Raw genomic sequence first — 23,103 nt, 5'->3', positions numbered from 1 at the left:
AATAAAAATTCAGCTTGTTTAGATGAAGTTCCAATTTTTCTAATTAAAGACTGTATAGAGCGCCTGTTATCACCATTAGTTAATATTATAGACCAATCATTCAAGCAGGGTTACTTTCCTGACTACTTAAAATATGCTAAAGTACTGCCTCACTTAAAAAATGAGATACAGAAAATTATAGGCCACTCTCACTGCTCTCGTGATTTGCAAAAATAATAGAAACTATTGTGAAAGATAGACTTATGAGCTACTTAAATAAGCACAACCTCCTAGCCAAGGACCAGTTTGGATTCCAAACAGGGAAAGGCACAGAAGCAGCGACAGCATATCTCACTAAATATATCCTAGGAGCACTTGATAAAGGAAACTATACAACATATATATTTCTTGATCTAACCAAAGCTTTTGACGCCGTGGATCACAAAACACTGTTGGTTAAGCTAGATGAACTGGGAATAAGGGGGATTGTAAAAAATGGTTCCAGTTGTATCTAGATAATAGAATGCAGATGACTGAAATAACACATTTATCATGCAACTCCAACTGTATTGAAAAACATGTTTCTGACCCCAAACATACAAATATAGGTGTACCACAGGGTAGTGTCCAAGGTCCAGTACTATTTCTAATTTTTATTAATGATTTCCCACAAAGTATAAAACATGGGCATACAATATTGTTTGCAGATGACTCTAATGTGCTAATCAGTGACACATCACATGTAGATCTACGAGAGAAAGCTGAAGAAACACTAAAAAGTGTATATGGGTGGGCAGTTAACAACAAAGTGTCTCACTTAATATTAAGAAAACAAGTGCTATGAACTTTTACATAAACAAAAAAAACATATTATAATAACCTGAAGTTAGGTAATGAAACCATACAATGGGTGGAAAGCACAAAATTTCTTGGCATGCAAGTTGATAGTCAGTTGAAGTGGGAAGACTATGTAAAAATACTTCGTAACAGAATCTTTACAGCATGCTATGCCCTCAGAGTTCTTACTTCAGCATGCAATACTTCATGTATTAGATCAGTATACTTCGTGTGTATCCATTCTGTTATTAGTTATGAGATAATATTCTGGGGAGTGAACAGGAAAAATATCGAAGCTATATTCAAATTGCAGAAAAGAGCAGTACGTATAATGAACAAGAGTGGCAGCATAGCTCACTGCCTTGAACTTTTTAAAATGCTGAGAATCTTAACTGTCCCATTTGAATATATTTTTCAGAATGTTATGTACATTTTAAAAAATATTGGACACTATGTTAACAATGGTTCTGTACATGGTTACGAAACTAGGAACTGCAATAATTTGCATCTGGATAGAAAAAATAGTTAAAATGCAACAGAGTGTACTGCACAATGCCATCAAATTATATAATAAATTACTGCAAAACATAAGACATGAGACAAATTTGCTCTTTCAAAGAAAAACTAAAAAAAATTTTACAAAATAATAGTTACTATACAGTAATGGAGTACTTGAATTAGAAAAGGTTACGTAAAATCTGAAAGTTCTGTGTTAAACTATATGGAAAAATAATAAATATATAAGACTGAAAAATTTAAATTAGATTATAAGACAATTTCACAGCCAACTACTGTGTAAGAAACAAATTTACACTGTTAAATTGTCTATTATTCAATGGTGAAATCCATACAATGTAAATTGTTCACGGATTAATAAAGAAATCAGATCAAATCAAAGTACGGCTCTTGTTTAAATTGTGCATTATTGTCTGTGGGGCCTATAGTCTGCTGCTGGTTGGATAATAAAGTTTCTGTGTTTGTTGTGCCTTTATGCTACTTTTGGTGTGATGTGTGTAGCCTATTATGAAGCTTGGTTTTTTGAAATCTTTGGAAATGCCATTTTTGACTTTGTCATGTAAGTTTAAAAAGATATGTTCTGTATCTTTGGCATATGCTTAAGAACTTGCTAGTAACTGTATTATGCACGAGTGTAAATTTGGTTCTCTGCCGTGCAGGTTGATTTGAAAATGGGCCTCAGCCCGGAACTAGTCATCGAATGAAAAATAAAATATTTGCGACTTGGACTGGTTTTTCATTCTGTTAAATACTGGGAAGTTCTCTGAAATGAAGAGCGGTTCCCTCATTAAAACATCATCTCCCGCCCGGTCACAGGTGTGGGTGTCTTGTAAAAACTAGGGTGATACTCCCATGACCGTCACTCCCCATAAGGGTCTCAGTATAACCGTGATAATTCTTCTGTAACCTGATGATGAGCTGCAGGCCAACTTAGAGCGATGGGGTGTGCACTTCCTCTGTTGTGCCCTTAGTGGACCAAGGGAAACCAGAGTTGCTACTGGGGCCTCCATCTTGGCTTTCAAAGGTGATACATTGCCTTAGGTCAAGGTGAGTACTGGTGTGTCATGAAACACTATGTTCCACTTCCTACGAGTTGCTTCAGTTGTATGAAGTTCAGACATAAGTCTTCCCATTGACCACTACCCCTGTCTGCAGGGATTGTGGACATCCACTGCATGCGAATGTTCCTTGTGCCCCTGAGGCACCAAATCTCCCCAGCCAATGTGCCACAGAATCTATGTTAGTGGATCCCCTTACATCTCAACTGGTGGCAGTACATGACTCTGGGTTACCACCTGCCTGCAGCCCCCCCCCCCCCCCCCCCTCTCCCTCTCCCCAATTGCTTCGTGCTAAGTATTCAGACCATCTTATCCTCCAGTGGAATTGTAATGGGTTTTTCCACCCCCTGGTTGCGCTGCATCAGCTTTTAAGCAGTTAGCCTGCACCCTGTATTGCCATCCAGGAACTGTGGTTTTCAGCAGCTCGAACCCGGTCCTTCCCTTCTTGATTATCTAACGTATTTTAAGAATTATACTGTCTGACAGGGTTTCAGGTGGAGTTCGTACGTATGTGCTGGACTCGACGTACACTGACATTGTGCCTCTTGATAAACCTTTGGAGGCTGTGGCTGTTCGGGTAAGCACTTGTCAGATTTTGTACCCTCCAGTGGGCTTGCCACTCTTTGGCGGGTTCTTGCTTGGCTACCACATGGCCCCATCCTTGGCAGCATCATTTCCCTTCCATGCTGCATGTCTGTCCTCTTGAGATTCGTTTTCCCCTCCCTTGGGGAACATGTCTGTGGTGGTGTTGGAAATACATTCTGCATATTCAGATGCTGATATCAGAACACTCTCCACTGTCCCCCCCCCCCCCCCCCCCCCCCCCGTTCTTCTATCCTTTTTCCACTTTGGCATTTGAGGTTCCTCTTTTCTTTCTTCCTCCCTGTGCACTCCTGAAGGCCAGCCCACCTTTCTGACGCGTTGCCGATTGGTCCCTCTGTCAGATGTATGGAAAGTGTGACCTGAGGTGTGAACAGTCACCTAAGGTGAGTGCACCCCCTTCTGTGGGTGGGCCCCAGTTGGGAGTGTGCCATCAGAGACTTTGGCAATCATGGGTGATTTTTCTCACAATAAGCCAATCATCTTTCACACTGTCAATGTCTACTAAATGTAAATGGAATGAGGTTAACGATTCAAAGCCCCTCCTAGCTGCACCATGGTTCCTCATGGTTTCATATACTGAAGACGGTAAATCCATTTTTTATTCAGAATGGTGTTGATGCAATTGCTGGCCCTGTGAAATCCTGCTCTTGTTTGCAAAATGGGACTTTGCTTCTGGAGATTACTTCTGACTCTCAAGCACAAAAACTGTCTGCAGCTTCACTCCTCCACGGTTACCCTGTTCGTGTCTAGGCCCATAAAACGCTGAATTCTTCCCATGGCTACTCGATGGTCTGACTGAGGCAGAAATCCAAACATACCTCTCTGATCAGTGTGTCATTGCAGTCCATCAGGCGATGAAAAAAGTAGATGCATCCTTAGTAACCAAACATACTTTTTTCCTCACTTTTGACAGAGTGGTGCTTCTGTCAAAGATCAAAGCAGGTAATGAAGTTATCGCAGTCAGATGCTCTGCTACCGGTGTCATTGTTAAACCCACACTTGAGAGTCCTGTCGACATGCAGTCAGATGTGTAGGCTGTGGTAGGTATGCTCACGAGGGTCATTGTCTGCCTCCTCCTTCCCAGTGTATCAACTGCAGTGGCGGCCATACTGCCTCCTCCTGAGGTTGCCCCCGTGTATCACGATGAGCAGACTGTCCAGGAGATCTGGGTGAAGGAAAAAGTGCCTTACCCAGTTGCTCACAATTTGTTGGCTAGTCAGAAACTGTGCATTGTACCATCCGGCACCTACAGTACTGTTCTTGCTACATCTCGTTCCATGAAGGATTTAACCACGCAGGCATGCGACCTCAAATTTAGCACCACAATTGTGAAATCGCCCATCATGGTAGTGTCCCCCTCTCCTCCTCCAACTGTGCGACAAGCCACAAAACTTTTGCTTCATGGGGAGGAGTCACCTGCTACACAACCGTCAGGCCAGAAAGTACAGAAGGAATACTCCCACGAAGACTTCCTATGTCCCTCCAGCCAACAAACATCAGGTTCTTCCTCTGCCAACCAGAAAGGTTCCAAGACGTCTAACAAAGGGTCTTCTCCTTCGCAGACTCAGATATCCACTTGATACCCTTGCCCGCCTGAACTTCGTGTCGCTGGTGCGAAGTACCAACCGCTTGTCTGCACTGGACTCTGCAGACCGACAGAAGGAGAATGCCGACGCCTCCGTAGACCTCATGAAAGAGGATCCTCCAGCTTTTGGTAGTGAGTCTTTGAAGGCTGGCATACGGCATCTTTTCCTTGTCATGGCTGTCCTCCAATGGAACATTTGTGGCCTCCGATCCTGTGAGCACTCACTTTTCTTCCCAGTTGGCTTTGACTTCCACCCCCCCCCCCCCCCATCCCCCTTGTCCTCCCCACAAGGACCACATTCCATCTCACGGGGCAGTCATGATGCTCTCATCTTGGATGATGATCACAGTCTCCCATCTCCCTGACTACCCGGCTCGAAGCTGTTACAGTTCTGTTTCCTTCCTCGCATGGCATTTTCCCTTTATTTACATCCCTCCATCATTAGATTTCACCAGGGCAAACTTCCTACAGCTTCTTTGGCATCTCTCCCACCCTTTTCTGCTACTCGGGACTTAAATGTGCACCATCCCCTTTAGTGTTCTCTCAGAACCTGTCAGAGATGCCCTGTTGACTGACATTCTCAATAACTTCTCCTCATTTGTCTTAACGTGAGAACAACCATGTTCCTTTCAGATCGATGCACACCTATTTTCATTTGGACCTTTCTTTCAGCACTGTCCAGCTTGCCCGTCTCAAGTGGTCTGTCCTCTCTGGCTGTCCGGGGCCAAGGTAGATTCCCCAATTTCCGGCCTGACTGTAGCAGATGACATCATAGTGAACCCTATTTCTATCTCCACCACCTGTTTTGTGGAGATTTCGAGTTCCACCCAATGTCGCCCTGCCTTCCTCTATCAGAAACGAGTGGAGGAAGCTTGGGCGATACCCTTCGCTTCTCAGAATCATGAGTACTACACTGCCGCCTTTACTATGAGGGAGGTAGATCGTGCTCTTACTTCATACCGATGCTCCGCCTCAGGGCCAGACAATGTTCACATTCAGATGTTGCAGCACCTATCTCTTTGGGACAAGCACTTTCTCCTTCATATGTACAGTCGCATCTGGGAAGAGGGCACGTTTCCCAGGTGCTGGCATGAAGCCACTGTTACGCTTATACCTAAGCCCAGTAAGGACAAACACCTTCCTTCTAGTTACTGCCCAGTTTCTCTCACCAGTTGTGTTTGCAAGGTGATTATTCATGCCAGCTGCTATGGTGGCTCGAATCTCGTAATTTACTAACCACTGCACACTGTGGATTTCGAGGGCACCATTCTGCGGTTGACCCATCTCATCACCTTGTCAACCCAAGTCATAAATGGTTTTCTGCACACATACCCAACTGTGGCTGTGTTTTTCATCTTGGAGAAAGCCTAAGATACTGACTGGAGGATTGGCATCCTCGTACGCTTTACACTTGGGGCTTCCGAGGCCACATACTATGTTTCCTTCAGGAAGTTTTAAAAGACTAAATTTTCAAGATACTTGTGGGTTGTGCCTCGTCAGGCACCTTTATCCAGGAAAACAGTGCGCATGACGGTTCTGTGCTGAGTATTGTCTTCTTTGTTACAGCCATTTATTCTATAATGGCCTGTCTCCCACAAGGCATTTCCGCCTCCCTTTTTGTTGACGATTTTGCAGTCTAGTGCAGTTCACTGACTTGTCTCCTTGAGCAGCGTATTCAGTGATGTCTCGATTGTTTTTATTTAGGGAGTATTCACAATGACTTTTGCTGTTCCACTGACAAAACCATTTGTATGACTTGGGTGGCCCATTGGGTTCCTTCCGGCGCCCTTACATCTTGGGTCTGTTGCTCCACCGTTCTTTGAATATATGAAATTCCAGGTGGTCAAGCGCAATGGGAATCTTTCTCGGTCTTCTCGTGTGCCTTACCTGGCAGCCCACTGTACGCGGTCCCTCAGTGCCACACTTGTCTTCAGCGGTACTTCCGGGGGAGCAGATTCGACCACCCTCCTCGATTTGTACCAGTCCCTGGTCCATTCAAAACTAGTCCACGAGTGTCTTGTTTATGCATATACGCATCCATCCCTCTTGTGCTGCCTCAATACTATCTACCATCGTGGCATCTGTTTGGCCACTGGCGCCTTTTACACTTGCCCTGTTGAGAGTCTGTATGCTGAAGCTGCCGAACTACCACCATGACTTTCTCCTCAGCAGATATATGCATGCTGTTTGCCATGTGTGGCCACCCATCCTATGCCTTCTCTTTAGATGACTCCTCTGACCGCCAGTAGGGGGCCCATCTGTCTTCTCTGGCACCTCCTGGAGCTCGCTTTTCTCTCTTCTCTGGCAGCATAACTTCACGCTACCTCTCATTTTCTCGATGGGTGTGAACCCTTCACCAAATTGGCTTCATGCAGTTCATCTTGGCCTCCATTCACTTCCTAAAGGCACTACTCCAGCCTTGCTCTATTGCCGTTAGTTTCACGACCTTCGCACAGAACTTCGCAATAGTACCTTTGTGTGCACTGATGGCTATCAGACGTAGTGTGGTGTGGTGTCAGGTGTGCATTAGTCATTGGCACTGACGTTTTTTTGGTATTGGGTTCTGGACTGGTGCTCAGCATTTTCAACAGAACTTTTTAACCTGTATCCGGCCACGCAGCACATCTGGAGGCAGGCTTTTCAACTGCGTCATCTGCTCTGCCCTCTATGCCCTTCAGAATGTAAGTGTGCTGTGCACTGTCCATCGCTTAGTGCAATTTGTCCAAGGGAGCTTTCACTTGCTCACTCTTAATGGAGCCACTGTGATGTTTATATGGGTTCCTAGTCACATCGGTGTGACGGGAAAGCTGTAGTCTGTGTACGTCGGCCTGCTAGTTCTTCCACTCCCTCTGATGTTCCTTGTGTTGCCGTCTGTCTGCTGGTGGTGACACTTTGGCATCACCACTGGTCCTCCCTTCATGGGAACCAGCTCTGGGGAATTAAGCCTCTTCCGTCGCCTTGAACAACCTGCTCTCGGCCTTCTCGCCAAGAGGACATCATTTTAGCTAGGTTGCGTATTGGGCACTGTCTTTTTAGCCATCGCCGTTTGTTAAATTGTGCTCCTCCACTATGTGCTCATTGCCCTTAACCTCCGATGGTTCGCAATTTCCTGACAGAATGCCCCCTTTTTTTAACCACTTATGTTCTTATTTATGTTTGCCGCCTAGCTGTTTTAGTGAATAATACACAGGCTGTCGATGCAGCGTTTACTTTTTATCCCTCATAGCAATATGGCAAAGGCCATTTAATCTTTAGTTAGGACCTCCATTTCTGCATGGCGTATTTTATGGACCTTTCTCCAAGTCCCTGTTTTTAGCTGTCAGGACCTTTGATTGGGTTTCACTTTGTCTTTCATAACTTTTTTTTTTCTTAGTGTTCTATGGTTCTGAGATGGGCGAGTACAACCCTAGTTGCTTCTGTGCCCTAAAACAAAACAAACCATCAGGATTTTTCTATATGTAATGTTTATCTCCCTCCCGATGATGTCGGGTCCGAGGATGTACTGTCTGCGTTACTGTCAGCTATCTCCACCTTTCCTAGTTTTGGATGACTTCATTGCCTGTAATCCTTTGTGAGGTTGTACAATGTTTGCTGGTTGTGGTAACGACATGGAATCTTTACTGGCATGGCCTGATCTTTGTCTCTCTGTGGTGCCAGCTCACACACCTCAGTGAGGCATATGGAACTTATTCAGTCATCGATCTCTCCTTTTGCAGTCCTGGTTGTCTACCATCTACCAACTGGAGGGTCCATGATGACCTGTGTGGTAGTGACCACTTCCCAATATTTCTGTCCCTCCCTCACCGTTGCTCCCCTGGACCCGCCCAGATCGGTTCTCCATGGTGCTGACTGGAATGTTTTCACCTCTGCTGTCGTCCCTGTCTTGAGGCAGTATTGATGCTGCTGTTCAGTATACAACGGCAGCAATTCTTTTGGCAGCCAACCAAGCCATCCCCTCTTCCTTGGGATCCAACCATCAGAAGATGGTACCCAGCTGGGTTCCAGAGATTGCTGCAGCCATTAGAGATTATAGGTTGGCTGTCCATTGTCATAAGTGCCACTCTTCACTGGAGCACCTCATTGCCTTTAAATGGATCCGTGCCCGTGTTCACTACCTCATAAAACAATGAAAGCAGAAACCCTGGGAATGGTAGGTTTACACCATTGGATCATATCCATCGCCATTACAAGTATGGGCAGAGATCAGATGCCTCTATGCCTTCCAATCTCCTGCAGAAATAAGAGATATTTCCTTAGGTGGTGCTGTTTATCTTGGTCCAGGGACTATCGCCAAACATTTTGTGAGCAATTATGCTAGTGCATCTGTGTCTGAGAACTAGCAATCCGTCTTTCGGCTCATCAAACAGCGGGTAGAGCTTAAAGCACTTATCTTTTACCATTGCTGATAATTTGATTCACCTGGAGTCCACCATCCAGTTGTCTTTGCATTTCTTCTATTGAAGCTGTGTGTGTTGTACCATAATTGCTGACCATGCATTTAATTGTTTTTGTAGCTTTTAAACACAAATTGCTACAGCTTCATCTTTGGTTCTTTGAAATGTCCTCATTGTAAACTAACCCTTCAGTACCTGAGTGAGGCTGTGGGTAGTGAAAAATATGGTCACCTAAATATGTGGTTAATTTTGTTTTATGTAGAGCTAATTAGTGTAACTACCAACAAGGGGACAAGCACAGTAAAGTTTCTGTGCTTTCTCTGCAAAGGGCAGTTCCTGTTACGTGTGAGAACTGTTCAGAGATTTTATGATCAACTTTTAATTTTTTTAAATTTATTTTTGAGTCTCTGTTGTACACTATAAGCAGTCAGCGAGGAAGCATTTATGAAACATTTACTTATTTTTCAGTTTCAACTAAAGGTAGGGTACATGTTGGTTTTCATTTTCTGCTCTAATAAGTTCATGCATAAAAACATAAAAGACTGAGTTACTTGAACAAATGTAACCTCGTCAGCCTGAAACAATTTGGTTTCTGAAGTAGTAAAAGTACCAAACTGCTGTTTACAAAATTGAAGTACTTCGCACTTCAGTCGTGGTGACAGCGTGACAGGCATTTTTTATACACGGTCTTTAAAGTATAACATAAGCACATGTCTTTAGCTGATACACGATTTTCTCCGTGAGTTCCTGCGACAGATGCTGCATGATGGCTCGGCACGTCTTCCCTGAGATCAACATAAACCAAAATACAATGTGGTTAAATTATGATTATTGTGCACAGAAGGTGTTCAGAACGACGTCCCAATGTGGAAAGAGAGCCTGACATTTGCTGGACATATTGTCAAACACAAAAGTTTTTCAGCTTCTAAAATTCTTGAAGTCTCAAGCCTTTTGCTGTCTTCTAGCTTCTTGAATATATGGCAATTCTTTGCACACACATTTTCTTCTAATGTAGTTTTACGGTCCTCCTACCTAATTCTGTAGATGAACATGGCAATAGCATGTGAACATTCGACCAGCTTTGCTGTTTTTGTGATACTCATTCATAGTCTTTGCTTGATGATGATGATGATGATGATGATGATGATGATGATGATGATGATCTGTGCTTTGACAAAGTCGCTTACCTCACAGGGTTTCCTCATTTGCAGCCCATATCTTCGTTGGGGTGACTACCATCAATCTTTGCTGCGTTTGCATACTTTTCATAGGCATGTCACATGGCTGCAACGTCACCAGGCCCCCCCAGGGGGTCCACAACTCTTTTGTGGATACGTGCGTAGCGAGCACGGGACCCCGAGCTAATGTGGCCTTCCTTCCTTTCCGGGCTGCATACCTTCCCTTTCCTCATCCTTCCCCATCCCTATCTTCGCCCCTCCTCCCCTCACCTCTGGCTCTTTCCTTCCCTTTCTCCCCATCTGGGAGTATGGTTTGTGCCTACGTCCGGAGACGGACGCTCGTAAATGTACTGCATTCTTCGCCTTCCTTGCTTTTATGTCTTCTTCCTTCTCTTTTCCTTACCTCTTCTCTTTCCCTATTCTCCGCTGCGGCGTTTGAGACCTCTCTTCTTTCCTTTCCCTTGATCTTTCTTCCTCCCTGTGCGTGTCTGAAGGCCGACCCACGCCTTTTGTGCGTAGCCGGTGACGGGGTAACGCGCAGTTCCCCGCCCTGGGTAGACAGGTAGGACACGTACGTACCCCCTGGTAACGGCCAGGCCCAGGGAGGGGTGATTACCGGAGCTGATACCTTCCGAAAGTGCCGATTGGTCCCTCCGTCCGTTTTGTCGGGAGGTGTGACCTGAGGTGTGAACAATCACCTAAGGCGGGAGTGCCCTCAGAGAGTGCCCCCACAAGGGAGGAGCGCGCCATCGGAGACGCCGGTAATCATGGGGGATTCTTCCGCAATGGTTTCCTCACCTTCCACTATGTCTGCTCACAAACGTAAGTATACTGAGTCTCAGCCACAGACGATTCTTCCATCGTTGCCACAGTTCCTTGTTGTTTCTCGGTCTGATGAAGGTCACGACTTCTCCACGGTCAACCCTTTCATTATTCAGAAAGGTGTCGACGCAATTGCAGGTCCTGTAAAGTCTTGTTCCAGATTACGGAATGGCACCCTGTTATTAGAAACACACAGTGCCCTCCAGGCACAAAAATTGCTGCGTACTTCTCTGCTCCACACCTTCCCTGTCCGGGTGGAACCGCACCGTACCTTAAATTCCTCGCGTGGAGTCGTTTATACACGCTCCCTCGATGGATTATCTGACGAAGAAATTCAGCACTATCTGTCTGACCAGGGCGTCACGGCAGTTCATAGAGTTAAGAAACGGGTTGACACGAACATCATTCCAACCCGCACTGTCTTCTTGACATTTGATAAAGTTCAACTCCCATCGAAAATCAAAGCAGGCTATGAGATAATTTCCGTTCGCCCTTACGTCCCAAACCCTACGCGTTGCTATCGATGTCAGCGGTTCAATCACACCAGCCAGTCCTGTTCCAATCCGGCCAAATGTGTTACGTGTGGCAAGGAGGCCCATGAGGGTGCTTGTCCACCTCCATCCCCTCGCTGCATCAACTGTATGGGTGACCACGCTGCTTCCTCTCGAGATTGCCCCGTTTTTAAGGACGAAAAGCTCATCCAGGAAATAAGAGTGGAGGAAAAGGAGTCGGCCTTTGCTGCTCGAAAATTATTCGCCAGTCGCAAGCCCACCGTGCCTCAGACAGGAAAATACAGCACTGTCCTTGCTTCTCCTCGGCCAACAAAGGAGGTGGCCACGCAGACTTGCGACCTCACCTTTAGTGCCACGGTCGTCAGATCGGCCAGCGCAAAGATCGCTCGTTCAACCTCACCACTTTCGCCTGCCCACTCTATGGCTCACCCTTCGTCGGGTTCTGCTAAATCTCGTGCCCAAAAGTCGGACGCCAAGTCTTCGAAAAAAGAGCATACTCGTGAAGAGTTTTTACGTACCGCAACTTCCCAACCATCGGTTCCTCCTTCATCTAAACATCATTCTTCCAAGAAGGCTACAAAGAAACCCAGTTCCTCTCCTTCTCCGCCAAGGCGTGTCCCATCTACAGCACCACCTGGCGGAAATCGCCCTCGGCCGTCTTCTGTGTCGCCGAGGCGCACTGCTGGTGGCCGGTCAACCGGCCGATCGCTGGTGGCAGGGGCTGCTCCTGACCGACCTATGGATCAGGATCTTCTGCCTTCGGCTGAATGCCATTCCATGCTGTCGGTCGCTAGCTCCGAGCAGTCTTTGACTTGACAGCAACTTTGGTCACAGTCCTCCATTTTCTGTTCATCCCCTGTCCATTATCCACTGGAATATCCGCGGCATTCGAGCCAATAGGGATGAATTGTCGATCCTCTTACGATCCTACTCGCCGGTCATCTTCTGTCTTCAGGAAACAAAGCTGCGTCCCCATGACCGCTTTGTTCTCCCTCATTTTCAGTCTGTCCGATATGATCTCCCCTCTGTTGAAGGCTCTCCAGCCCATGGAGGACTCACGATTCTTCTCCATGATACTCTCCATTATCACCTAATCCCCTTAAACACTTCCTTCCAAGCTGTCGCCGTCCGTCTTTCCCTTTCCGGATACACGTTCTCTCTTTGTACTGTGTACATTCCATCGTCCACACCAATGGCACGAGCTGATCTCCTTCATCTTCTTGGTCAGCTTCCACCCCCCTATTTGCTGGTTGGGGACTTCAATGCCCACCACCCGCTTTGGGGATCTCCACATCCTTGTCCACGTGGCTCCATATTGCTAGACGTCTTCCACCAAGCGGATCTAGTTTGCCTCAACACTGGGGTCCCCACATTTTTGTCTGCCTCCACGACAACTTTATCTCATTTGGACCTTGCGGTCGGTACTGTTCCTCTAGCTCGGCGCTTCGAATGGTTCGCCCTTGATGATACACACTCGAGTGACCACTTTCCATGTGTCTCAGACTGCAGCCTCAACTGCCATATATGCGCCCGCGACGCTGGAAGTTTGCCCAAGCCGATTGGACACTTTTTTCGTCTCTCGCGACATTCGATGACCGTCGCTTTCCCAGCGTCGACGATGAGGTCACACACATAACCGACGTTATCCTTACAGCTGCGGAACGTTCAATACCACGCACCTCCGAATTGCCCCGGCGCCCCCCAGTTCCTTGGTGGAACGAGGCATGCCGTGACGCAATACGTGAGTGGCGACGTGCTCTTCGTATTTTCCGTCACCATCCTACTTTGGCCAACTGTATCCGCTATAAGCAGCTCCGTGCGCGATGCCGTCGCGTCATCCGCGATAGCAAGAAGGCAAGCTGGCAATTCTTTATTAGCTCATTTAACACCTTCACTCCCTCCTCGGAAATTTGGAGTCGGCTTCGACGGTTCTCAGGCGCGCCTAGTTTCTCCCCGGTCTCTGGGCTCACTGTCGCGCATGATACCTTAGTGGACCCCGTCGCAAATTCTAACTCGTTGGGTCAGCACTTTGCTGAGATTTCGAGCTCTTCAAATTACCCGCCAGCGTTTCTCCCGAAGAAACGTGCAGCAGAAGTGCGACCTCTTGCTTTCTCCTCTCAAAATCACGAAAGCTACAATACTGTTTTCTCCATGCGGGAACTCCAACATGCCCTCTCATCTTCTCGCTCCTCCGCCCCAGGTCCGGATGGTATCCATGTCCAAATGTTGCTGCATTTATCAACCCCTAGTCTGCGTTACCTCCTTCGCCTTTATAATCGCATTTGGACCGACAGTACCTTTCCCAAACGGTGGCGGGAAGCTATTGTCGTTCCCGTTCCGAAACCTGGAAAGGACAAACATCTCCCCTCTAGCTATCGTCCCATTTCTCTCACGAGTAGTGTCTGTAAGGTTTTGGGGCGTATGGTGAATTACCGTTTAGCTTGGTGGCTGGAATCCCGCAGTCTTTTAACACCAGCCCAATGCGGATTTCGGAAGCATCGTTCTGCAGTTGACCATCTTGTTGCTCTCTCCACTTATATCATGAACAATTTTCTCGGGAAACGCCAAACGGTAGCAATATTTTTTGATCTGGAGAGAGCATACGATACCTGTTAGAGGACAGGCATCCTTCGCACACTGTTCTCTTGGGGCTTTCGAGGCCGGCTGCCCCTTTTTCTTCGCGAATTTATGGCAGAGCGCACTTATAGGGTGCGGGTGAACACTACTGTCTCCCGTACTTTCTCCCAAGAAAACGGGGTACCCCAGGGATCCGTGCTGAGTGTTGTACTGTTTGCCATCGCCATCAATCCAATTATGGATTGTCTCCTTCCTGATGTCTCGGGCTCCCTCTTTGTGGACGATTTTGCGATCTACTACAGCTCTCAACGGACCAGCCTTCTTGAACGACGTCTTCAAGGATGTCTTGATCGCCTCCACTCGTGGAGCATCGAAACCGGCTTCCGTTTCTCACCCAGTAAGACCGTTTGTGTCAATTTTTGGCGACGTAAGGAGTTTCTTCCGCCCTCCTTACATCTAGGTCCTGTCAACCTTCCGTTTTCAGACGTCGCTAAATTCTTGGGTCTTATGTTTGACAGAAAACTGTGCTGGTCCTCCCACGTTTCCTATCTTTCGGCTCGCTGTCTGCGATCGCTTAACACCCTCCGTGTCCTGAATGGTACCTCCTGGGGAGCGGACCGAGTGGTCCTTCTCCGCCTCTATCGCGCCTTAGTGCGCTCAAAATTGGATTACGGAAGCATAGTCTACTCCTCTGCTCGGCCGTCTATTCTTCGGCGTCTCGACTCTATTCACCACCGTGGATTACGTTTAGTGTCTGGAGCTTTTTACACTAGCCCTGTGGAAAGCCTTTATGCTGAGACTGCTGAACCTCCGCTGTCCAATCGGCGAGCAGTCCTCCTGAGTCGTTATGCTAGCCATCTGTCTTCCATGCCTGCTAATCCAGCCCATGACCTTTTTTTCGACGCCTCCTTTGATGTAGGGTATGCAGGCCGCTCCTCCTCCCTACTACCCCCGGGAGTCCGCTTCCATCAATTGCTCGATTCTCTTTCCTGCCGCTTTCCGAAAACCTTTTTGACAACTTGGGGTACAGCACCGCCTTGGCTCCGTCCCCGGATCTGCCTGCTCCATGACCTATGTCAATTTCCCAAGGATGGTACCCCTACACTTGTTTATCGTCGGGCATTTGCTGCTCTATGTGCACAAATGACGGACGCCATGTTTATTTACACCGACGGCTCGAAAACATCATTAGGTGTAGGGAGTGCCTATATTGTTGGCGACACCCCAAATCGCTTTCGACTTCCCGACCAGTGTTCGGTTTATACTGCGGAGCTTTACGCTGTTCTCCAGGCTGTCCACTACATCCGCCGCCATCAGCGGATACGGTACGTTATCTGCTCCGATTCTCTCAGCTCTCTCCTCAGTCTCCAAGCTCTTTACCCTGTGCACCCTCTGGTCCACCGGATTCAGGACTGTCTGCGCTTGCTCCACCTGGGGGGCGTCTCGGTGGCTTTCCTCTGGCTCCCGGGACACGCTGGTATCTGTGGGAATGAGGCGGCCGATATGGCGGCCAAGGCTGCAGTCTCTCTTCCTCGGCCAGCTATTCAGTCGCTTCCCTTCACCGATCTACGGAGCGGTTTATGTCGCCAAATTGCTCATTTATGGCATGCGCATTGGTCAACACTTCCCCGTAATAAATTGCGGGAAGTGAAAGCCCTTCCTTGCGCTTGGACCTCTTCCTCCCGAACGCGTCGTCGGGAGGAGGTCATTTTAGCTAGACTCCGGATAGGGCACTGTCTTTTTAGCCATAGACATCTTTTAAGCGGTGATCCTCCTCCACTCTGTCCCCACTGCTCTCAGCCGTGGACGGTAAGACACCTTTTAATTGAATGCCCCTATTTTAATCCGTTACGCTCCTGTCTACAGCTATCGCCTGATCTATCGTCGATTTTAGCAGATGACACGCGCTCAGCCGACCGCGTTCTCCAGTTTATTAGTGACAGTGAAATGACGTCAGTCATTTGAAGCTTTTTTTTGGGGACAACCACCCCCTGTCTGTAGTGGATTTTTAAGCATTCTTTCTACTTTTAGTTTCTCCAATTTTATGAGTTTGTTCCCATTGCTGCTGGTTTTCAATTTCGGTTTTTTACTGTCTTAAGTCACGGGCTGGGCGCTAATGACCATAGAAGTTTTTGCACCCTAAAACCACAAAAAAAAAAAAAAAAAAAAAAAAAAAAAAAAAGTCACCAGGCAGCATCCAACTTTGCGGAAGGCAGTGGTCATAATGTTTCGGCTTACCAGTGTATATTGACAGAAAAAGTAGAAATGGAGGAAAATAAGAAGAATGAAGCAAAAATAAAAGAAACTCACTATCATAGTACCCCTGTCAATATTCTGTTACAATGGTAATTTGCAATTTTTAAATTGCTAAAGACTGTTCACTATGCAGTTAACTACAACTGTGTTTATCCCTATTTAAACTACTATCAAATGATTAAGTGTGTGTCAGCAGCACTCTGGGCTTCACATTGCCATTGCGATTCATCTTACTAAATTCTTTTGTGCAGTTTAAACAATCGAACAAATGTACACATTACATTGTTGATGAGTGTACTCATCAGCAACTCATTCTGATTCATCATGGTGTCCCTCTGAACTCAGAAAGCTCATTAAGCTTACCTCCTCATTGTTCCGTTGTTGAATTTCTTTTTGAGGTTGTCATGCTGCTGCTGATGCTTCTGTTCTTCTCGTACACATGTGCTCCAAACCACCTTGATTTTGAGTCTTTGCTTAGTCATCAGTGTCCCTATCTTCACCATTGTAAAGCAGTGCTTCTGGAATTCTGTTGCCAACAGAGTTAAGTAACTTTTTTTTCTTTTTCCTCCTCAAGTGCAGATTGCTCAGTCTGCACTCCACTTTCTTGATGGTGTAAATTACAATTGCGCATTATATGTTCAGGTGTTCTGTTTCTCCACAGCTGCAGAGAGCAGTTGTGTGTCTCCCTATTCTGTGTAAGTGGTCAGGGTAAGGACCATTTCTATTAAAGAAATACACTGTTCCCTTAGTTTGGTTTTCTTGGCACACTTGTAGTCTGTTTTTAATGTGTAGGGCTGATACTAATTCTAATTGCAGGATTTCTGGCCTGAGTCAGTTGCCCTTTGAATACTATGTAGGTAGTGCTATTGCTAGTTTATTATATGAACACCAATTGCACATGGATCCATTTTCTCAAAATTTCTTTACTACTTTATGTATTTTTGAATCATTGGTAAGGTGTACACTGGGAGATATCCATATCAACGTGAGCTGACATCACATTATTGCTCCTACTCTGCACAAAAATATCTCATTGAACTCATTGAAGTTTAGTATAGTCAGTGGGAACAATACAAGTGACTCAGGAAATATATAATTTCATAGTAAATGAGGACACACACACACACACACACACACACACACACACACACACACACACACACACACACCTATTTGCTGAAATAACTGTAAATTAATACAGTTGTACGAGGTCTGTTCAAAAAATTCTGGAACTTTGTCCACAAAATTTTTCTACGTTTATATTTTACTTATTGTGGATGATCTGCTTAAAAATACTCTCCTTCACAATTGAAAAACCGCTCCCAATGCCATTTCCACTTCCAGAAGCAGTCTTGCTATGCCTCGTGCTGGATTGTGCAAACTGCAATCTGTGAATTTTCTTTTATCTTGTCTATTGTTGCAAATCTTCATCCTTTCACCGGGGTTTTCAACATTGGAAATAAAGTAAGTCCGCAGGAGTAGGGTCTGGAGAGTACAGAAGACGAGGCAGCACAGTGGTTTCATTTTTTTTTTTTCTTTTTTCAACAGTCATGCATTAACAGGGATGAATGTGTGGTTACATTATCATGATGCAAGAGCCATGAACTGTCTCACCACATTTCAAGTCGTTCCCTTCTCACATTTTCTCGCAGGTGTCGCAACAAGTCTCGATAGTACCATCGATTAACAGTTTCTTCCTGTGCCATGGATCCATCATGAATTAATCCCTCAAAGTCAAAGAAAACTACCAGCATGGCTTTGAGATTTGACCTGTGAAGACTGAACTTCGGTCTCAACGCCATAACTGTAGACATACATCTCACCACCAGTTATGATTCTCTTAAGGAACATCTCGTTCTCATTTGTGCAATCCAAAAGTTCTTAACAGATTGAGAGGCAAAATTCTTTCTGGTCTTGACTCATGAGCCGTGGGATGAAATTGGTGGCAAAATGATGCATTCCAAGATGCTGTGTCAGGATTTCATGACATGATCCAACTGAAATGTTACATTCTTCTGCAACATTTTGGACAGTCTGTCTTTGATTGGCACGCACAATTTCGTTGACGTTCCTGACATGACTGTCGTTAGTAGACATAGAAGGGTATCATCTTCAACTTCTGTCCAGCCATTTCTAAATTGTGTGAACCATTTGTAACACTTGAGTATGACTTAAGCACTCATTGCCATATGCTTCCTGTGTTTTGGTGTGTTTCTGTAAAGGTTTTCTTGGGTTTGATGCAAAATTTAATGCAGACGTGCTGCCCCTATAACTCTGCCATCTCGAAATTCGCAGACTGTGTTATATGACGTTCTGCTCAATACAGCTCTGATCAATAACTAACAGATGTTCAACAACGAGACTTCTGGCAGTTACACATTAAACACATGCGTGTACAGGAATCCCAACCGCATTTCGCTCACACATACAACATTGGCGCGAAATTACAACTGTTCGGAATTTCTTGAACAGATCTCGTATTAGTAAATAAACAATTTAAGTTCAAAAATATTTGTTGTTGCATAGCCTACTTGTTGTAAACAACTAAGATGCATTTTTTATTTAAATTGCAGGTAATAAGTCTGCAGGGAAATTGTAAATTTCTCATGTTTTTTAAACAGGAACTGTTTTCCGCAGCGATGTGTGGTTAGTCACTGTACTACATGTTTGAGCCGCAGTCGGGTAAATCTGAATGTGCATTTATGTTCCCGTCCCAAGGTACTTGTATAAAATCTGGGTAGCTAGCAAGGGTTAACATACACAAGACAGGCAATATGCCACACACTCTGGCTCATTTCTGGGAACATTATGTAGTGGTCAAGGCTTGCCTATGGGACAGGGGGGAGGATGTGTGGTTTCTGTGCAACACCAAAGACATAATTTTTACTATACTTGAAATACCCTATATCTCTCAAAGGCCTTAGACACAACTGTCCATTAAATTCTGCTAATGGAGCCGGACGCATGCAGGATAAGTATTCCGATCATATCTTCAGAACTACTAGTGTTATGCTGTGTTGTTTTGTTTGGTGGTGTGAGAGAAGGGAGATGGTGAAAAACTGGGTTCCAGTATATGTTTTACTCCATTGCAGTAGCACAAGGGGAAGTACTGGTTATAAAAATCCCCACATATCTATAGTGTGTGACCTCTGTAGCCAAGACGCCATCAGAAATTTGAAGATATAATACAGGGAAGTGTGACGTGTGGTGATCAGGAACTGTGTAACAACCTTTTTCTTATTCTTGCTGACTAACTATGGGTGATGGAAAATTTATTCTGCAACTGAATACTTCGTAGTAGACTGCCATTACAAACTATCTTTGCCCTGCACAAGCATGTGGAAGATGAATTTTATTACGTAGTTCTCGTTAGCCATATGTTTGCTTACTGTAAGTTTTGATGACTACTGTTTGTTGGGAAGAGGATGTGTTCCATGTGAGTGCATTCAACTTAATGCAGTTCACTATTTTGAGCTTACTAGTGCCTATACGTACTAATTTTGTATATTAATGTAGATAGGTCAGATGGTTGTCTATATTTTGTGTTAATGTTGATTGTAGACCCAGTAACAAAATATGCGAAACACAAAAATAATACAAAATTAACTGTTATGATTTGTAAACTTTGTGAGCAACCATTTCCCGCTCTCTTATGCCGTTGACACACGGACTGTGCCTCTCAACACCAACATTGAGCGTGCTGAGTTCAACATGCTGCTGAACGCTCAGAAATGATGCAACTTTTGCAAATGCTATGTTGGCCCCAAATTGGTATATGTGATCACAATACACTCCAGTGGCAGTTATTAGCTGTATCTGGCTCATAATTAACACTGTTTACGATATGGATGGGCCTAAATTTCCCGTATTTGCTCTATTAAAATGGACACTTCCTCCTGTGCCTATATAATAGTCAAGTTATTCTGTCTGCAGTATATGTAAATAAAATCTTCAATATCTGTGAAGATGTTATAAGGCAAAAAGGAAAGTACCATGTCCCTTCAATAAGGGACAGTGGTTTAGAAAAGTTTCGTTACTAATAGTGAGATACAACTTTACAATATTTCTCCAAATTAGGTAAAAATTATTTCATCATTCTGAGTTTTTAGTAAAACTCTAAGGTCTTCTCACTGTTCCTATTCAGTAGCAGAGTCTTTACAACATATGAAATACAAAACTTAAAAGCCGAAAGTGCAAAATATCTGACTGCAAGTAGTGCAAGCTACTCTGTAGATTAAGCAAATCGGACAAAATCACTCTTCAGAAAGAGTGCACTTATATTTACATAACATTGAATATTGTAGTCTACACTTATATTAAACTAATAAAAAAAAGTACCAGAACCTATTAAACACAAATTTTAGTAGAAATAAAAATTCGGATGTATTGGCATGCGAACCACCAACACATCACACTTTTCTTTACAAATCTGTGATTCTACTCACTGCACAAAATAGATCAGGAGTAAGAGAGGACTGTACCTAGCATGTTACATCTCCTGAAAGCTTTAATCATAGCTGTGTTACTAACTGAAGTTATACCAAGAATGATGGATCATCAATATGCCATTTCCTTGAAATGGCATACTGTCATAATACACAAGATACAATAATTCTTTAACCTTGAATTTGACATTTCTTGTCATTTTATTACAACAAATTGTACAATTAATGAAAGGTTTCCGAGAGATCCTCAATTTACTGGTGCTCAGAAACAGCACACATGCATTTGGCTTCAACTGAAATCCAATACGGCACCTTCTGACTCTGTACTGTAGGGAGATAGCATGCATGTGACATAGGTGGCATACTACCATCTCATTGGTCAGTGTTCAAATGCACATTCAGAATATCTGACATGCTAGATATTGATTTGTACAAAGACTCCCAATGTGCTATTCCACGCTACGTCAGAAACTTGAAACGCTCAGCACTTAAATGTACTGTCCGTGTGCTGACAGCTTTACTAATTTAATTTCAGTGGTACATTTAAGGTTGGAGAACCACATTATTGTATCTGAATTTTATTTTATGAACAATGGCTTTTTTAAATTTTCTTATTTAAAGCTATAAGATAATTTATGTAGTTTCTCTGTTTCAGATGTAACGATAAAATTAGGCCCTGAAAAGGAAATTGAAATACCTGGCAGTCATCCTAGCAAGATACATCCAGTACAGTGTCATTGTAACACTGTTCTTGGTGCTTATTGTAAAATTCCTCCTGCTAACGATCAACAGTTTAGAGAAAAGTATGTCCTTGATGGATACAAACTACTCAGGTAAAGCAAAGTGCTGAAGTGGAGACTCCCAACATAAATAGTTATTTATTCATTTGTTCATTTGTTACATAAATCCCATCATGAAGGAAAGCCTTCTGGGATGTGAAATGATTAAAGTTCTGCACTAGTAGAAAGAAGCAGCTACTGTAGACTTTCTGTAAAGTAAACCAATAACGAATTATGACTAGTGCTTATGTACTTGTACTGACAGGAGCAGCAGCAGTTGCATTATAGTGTATATATTTATGTATATTTTGAGAACAGCAAATGCTTTTGAATTGGCTACTACTGCTTCTCGTATATTGCGACTCTGCTGCTGTTTTTATTCAACGTTTCAAACAAAGCATTTCTTTCAGCCACCTGCGTGTTGGCTAAGTCAAACCTTGTGTAATGAAAACATTACTTATATAGCATTTACATCTTCAGTGCAGATATTTTGATAATATGTGCGAGCTGTTGTTAGTGATGTATTTGCTTACTTCATTTTTGAGTATGTGGAGATTTTCAATATTCTCCCCAATGTTCACTGAAAAGGTGCCATAAACATTTTAAACAAAATGTAAAATTCAGATCTAAACCCTACATAAAGGTGCATAGTCTTCTTACCTCTAATTTTCTGATTGTGAACTGCATGGTTAATCATAAATTCACTCATGTTTTTGCCTACAAATGCCAATAAGAAATATTGTCTAGGCACTTAAGTGTAAGAATCTGCAGGTCCCTGGGGAGACTTCTGGAAGATATTTGGTTATCAACTTCACACAATATTCCTACTGCACACTTTGGTAGAACATATTTTTTGCATTACCTGCATTGCCCCAGAAATAATGCCACAGGACAGTATCAAGTGAAAGTGTGCAAAGGATGGCAGCAATCCCATCTGCAGAACAACACGATGAGGAAGTAGAAAGAGAAGTGCTTTATGGTGAACTTATCTAAGTGTTGCTATTGAACACTACCTGTTGCAATGACCTACTGACTCCAAACCTGCTACCTCATTTCTTGTATGCCAGACAAACTATATCTTTAGCTGTAACTACTACTTTCGTTAAGATGAAGAGATGCTAACAAAACTGCAACATGGCTTTGGGCACTTGGTATGCCAACCTGTATAAGGGGCAACTAAGAAACCTTCCTTGCCACCCAAGATCCCAGACCCCTGTCCACTTTAGATTTGTTGATATCTTCACGACCTGGACCCAGGCCAAGACAATGTATTTTCATTCTTCCACAGCCTCAACACTCTCTCCCACCTACTCCACCTGGTCTGAATGTTGAACACCTCTCTGATGACTGCATAACAATCTCTGTCCCTATCAAGACTAATGACAATCAACACTATTTCTGTTTTAACAGGTATCACCCTTTCCATACTTGAAGTCACTCCCACATAATCTGGCCACCATATGATGGTGGGTCTGCAGTGACCAGCAATCCTTTGCCCAGTATGTTTAAGATCTTACTAAGGCCACACAGACAGGCAGTTCCCTCCAAACCTAGTCTGCTAG

At 44.4% G+C, this 23,103-nt stretch overlaps 1 protein-coding gene across 1 annotated transcript in view; it reads left to right on the top strand.

Moving 5' to 3' along the window:
• LOC126188048 (uncharacterized) overlaps positions 1-23,103 on the top strand; it is a 67,119-nt gene that overhangs the window by 22,897 nt on the left and 21,119 nt on the right. The window contains exon 2 of the mRNA XM_049929480.1: positions 21,418-21,595. Coding sequence (XP_049785437.1) covers positions 21,418-21,595 — 178 coding nt within the window. The remainder of the gene's footprint in view (positions 1-21,417; positions 21,596-23,103) is intronic.

The sequence above is a fragment of the Schistocerca cancellata genome, chromosome 5 (genome assembly GCF_023864275.1).
Source record: "Schistocerca cancellata isolate TAMUIC-IGC-003103 chromosome 5, iqSchCanc2.1, whole genome shotgun sequence".
Classification (NCBI taxonomy): domain Eukaryota; kingdom Metazoa; phylum Arthropoda; class Insecta; order Orthoptera; family Acrididae; genus Schistocerca; species Schistocerca cancellata.
This window is presented reverse-complemented; position numbering and strand designations above follow the sequence as displayed.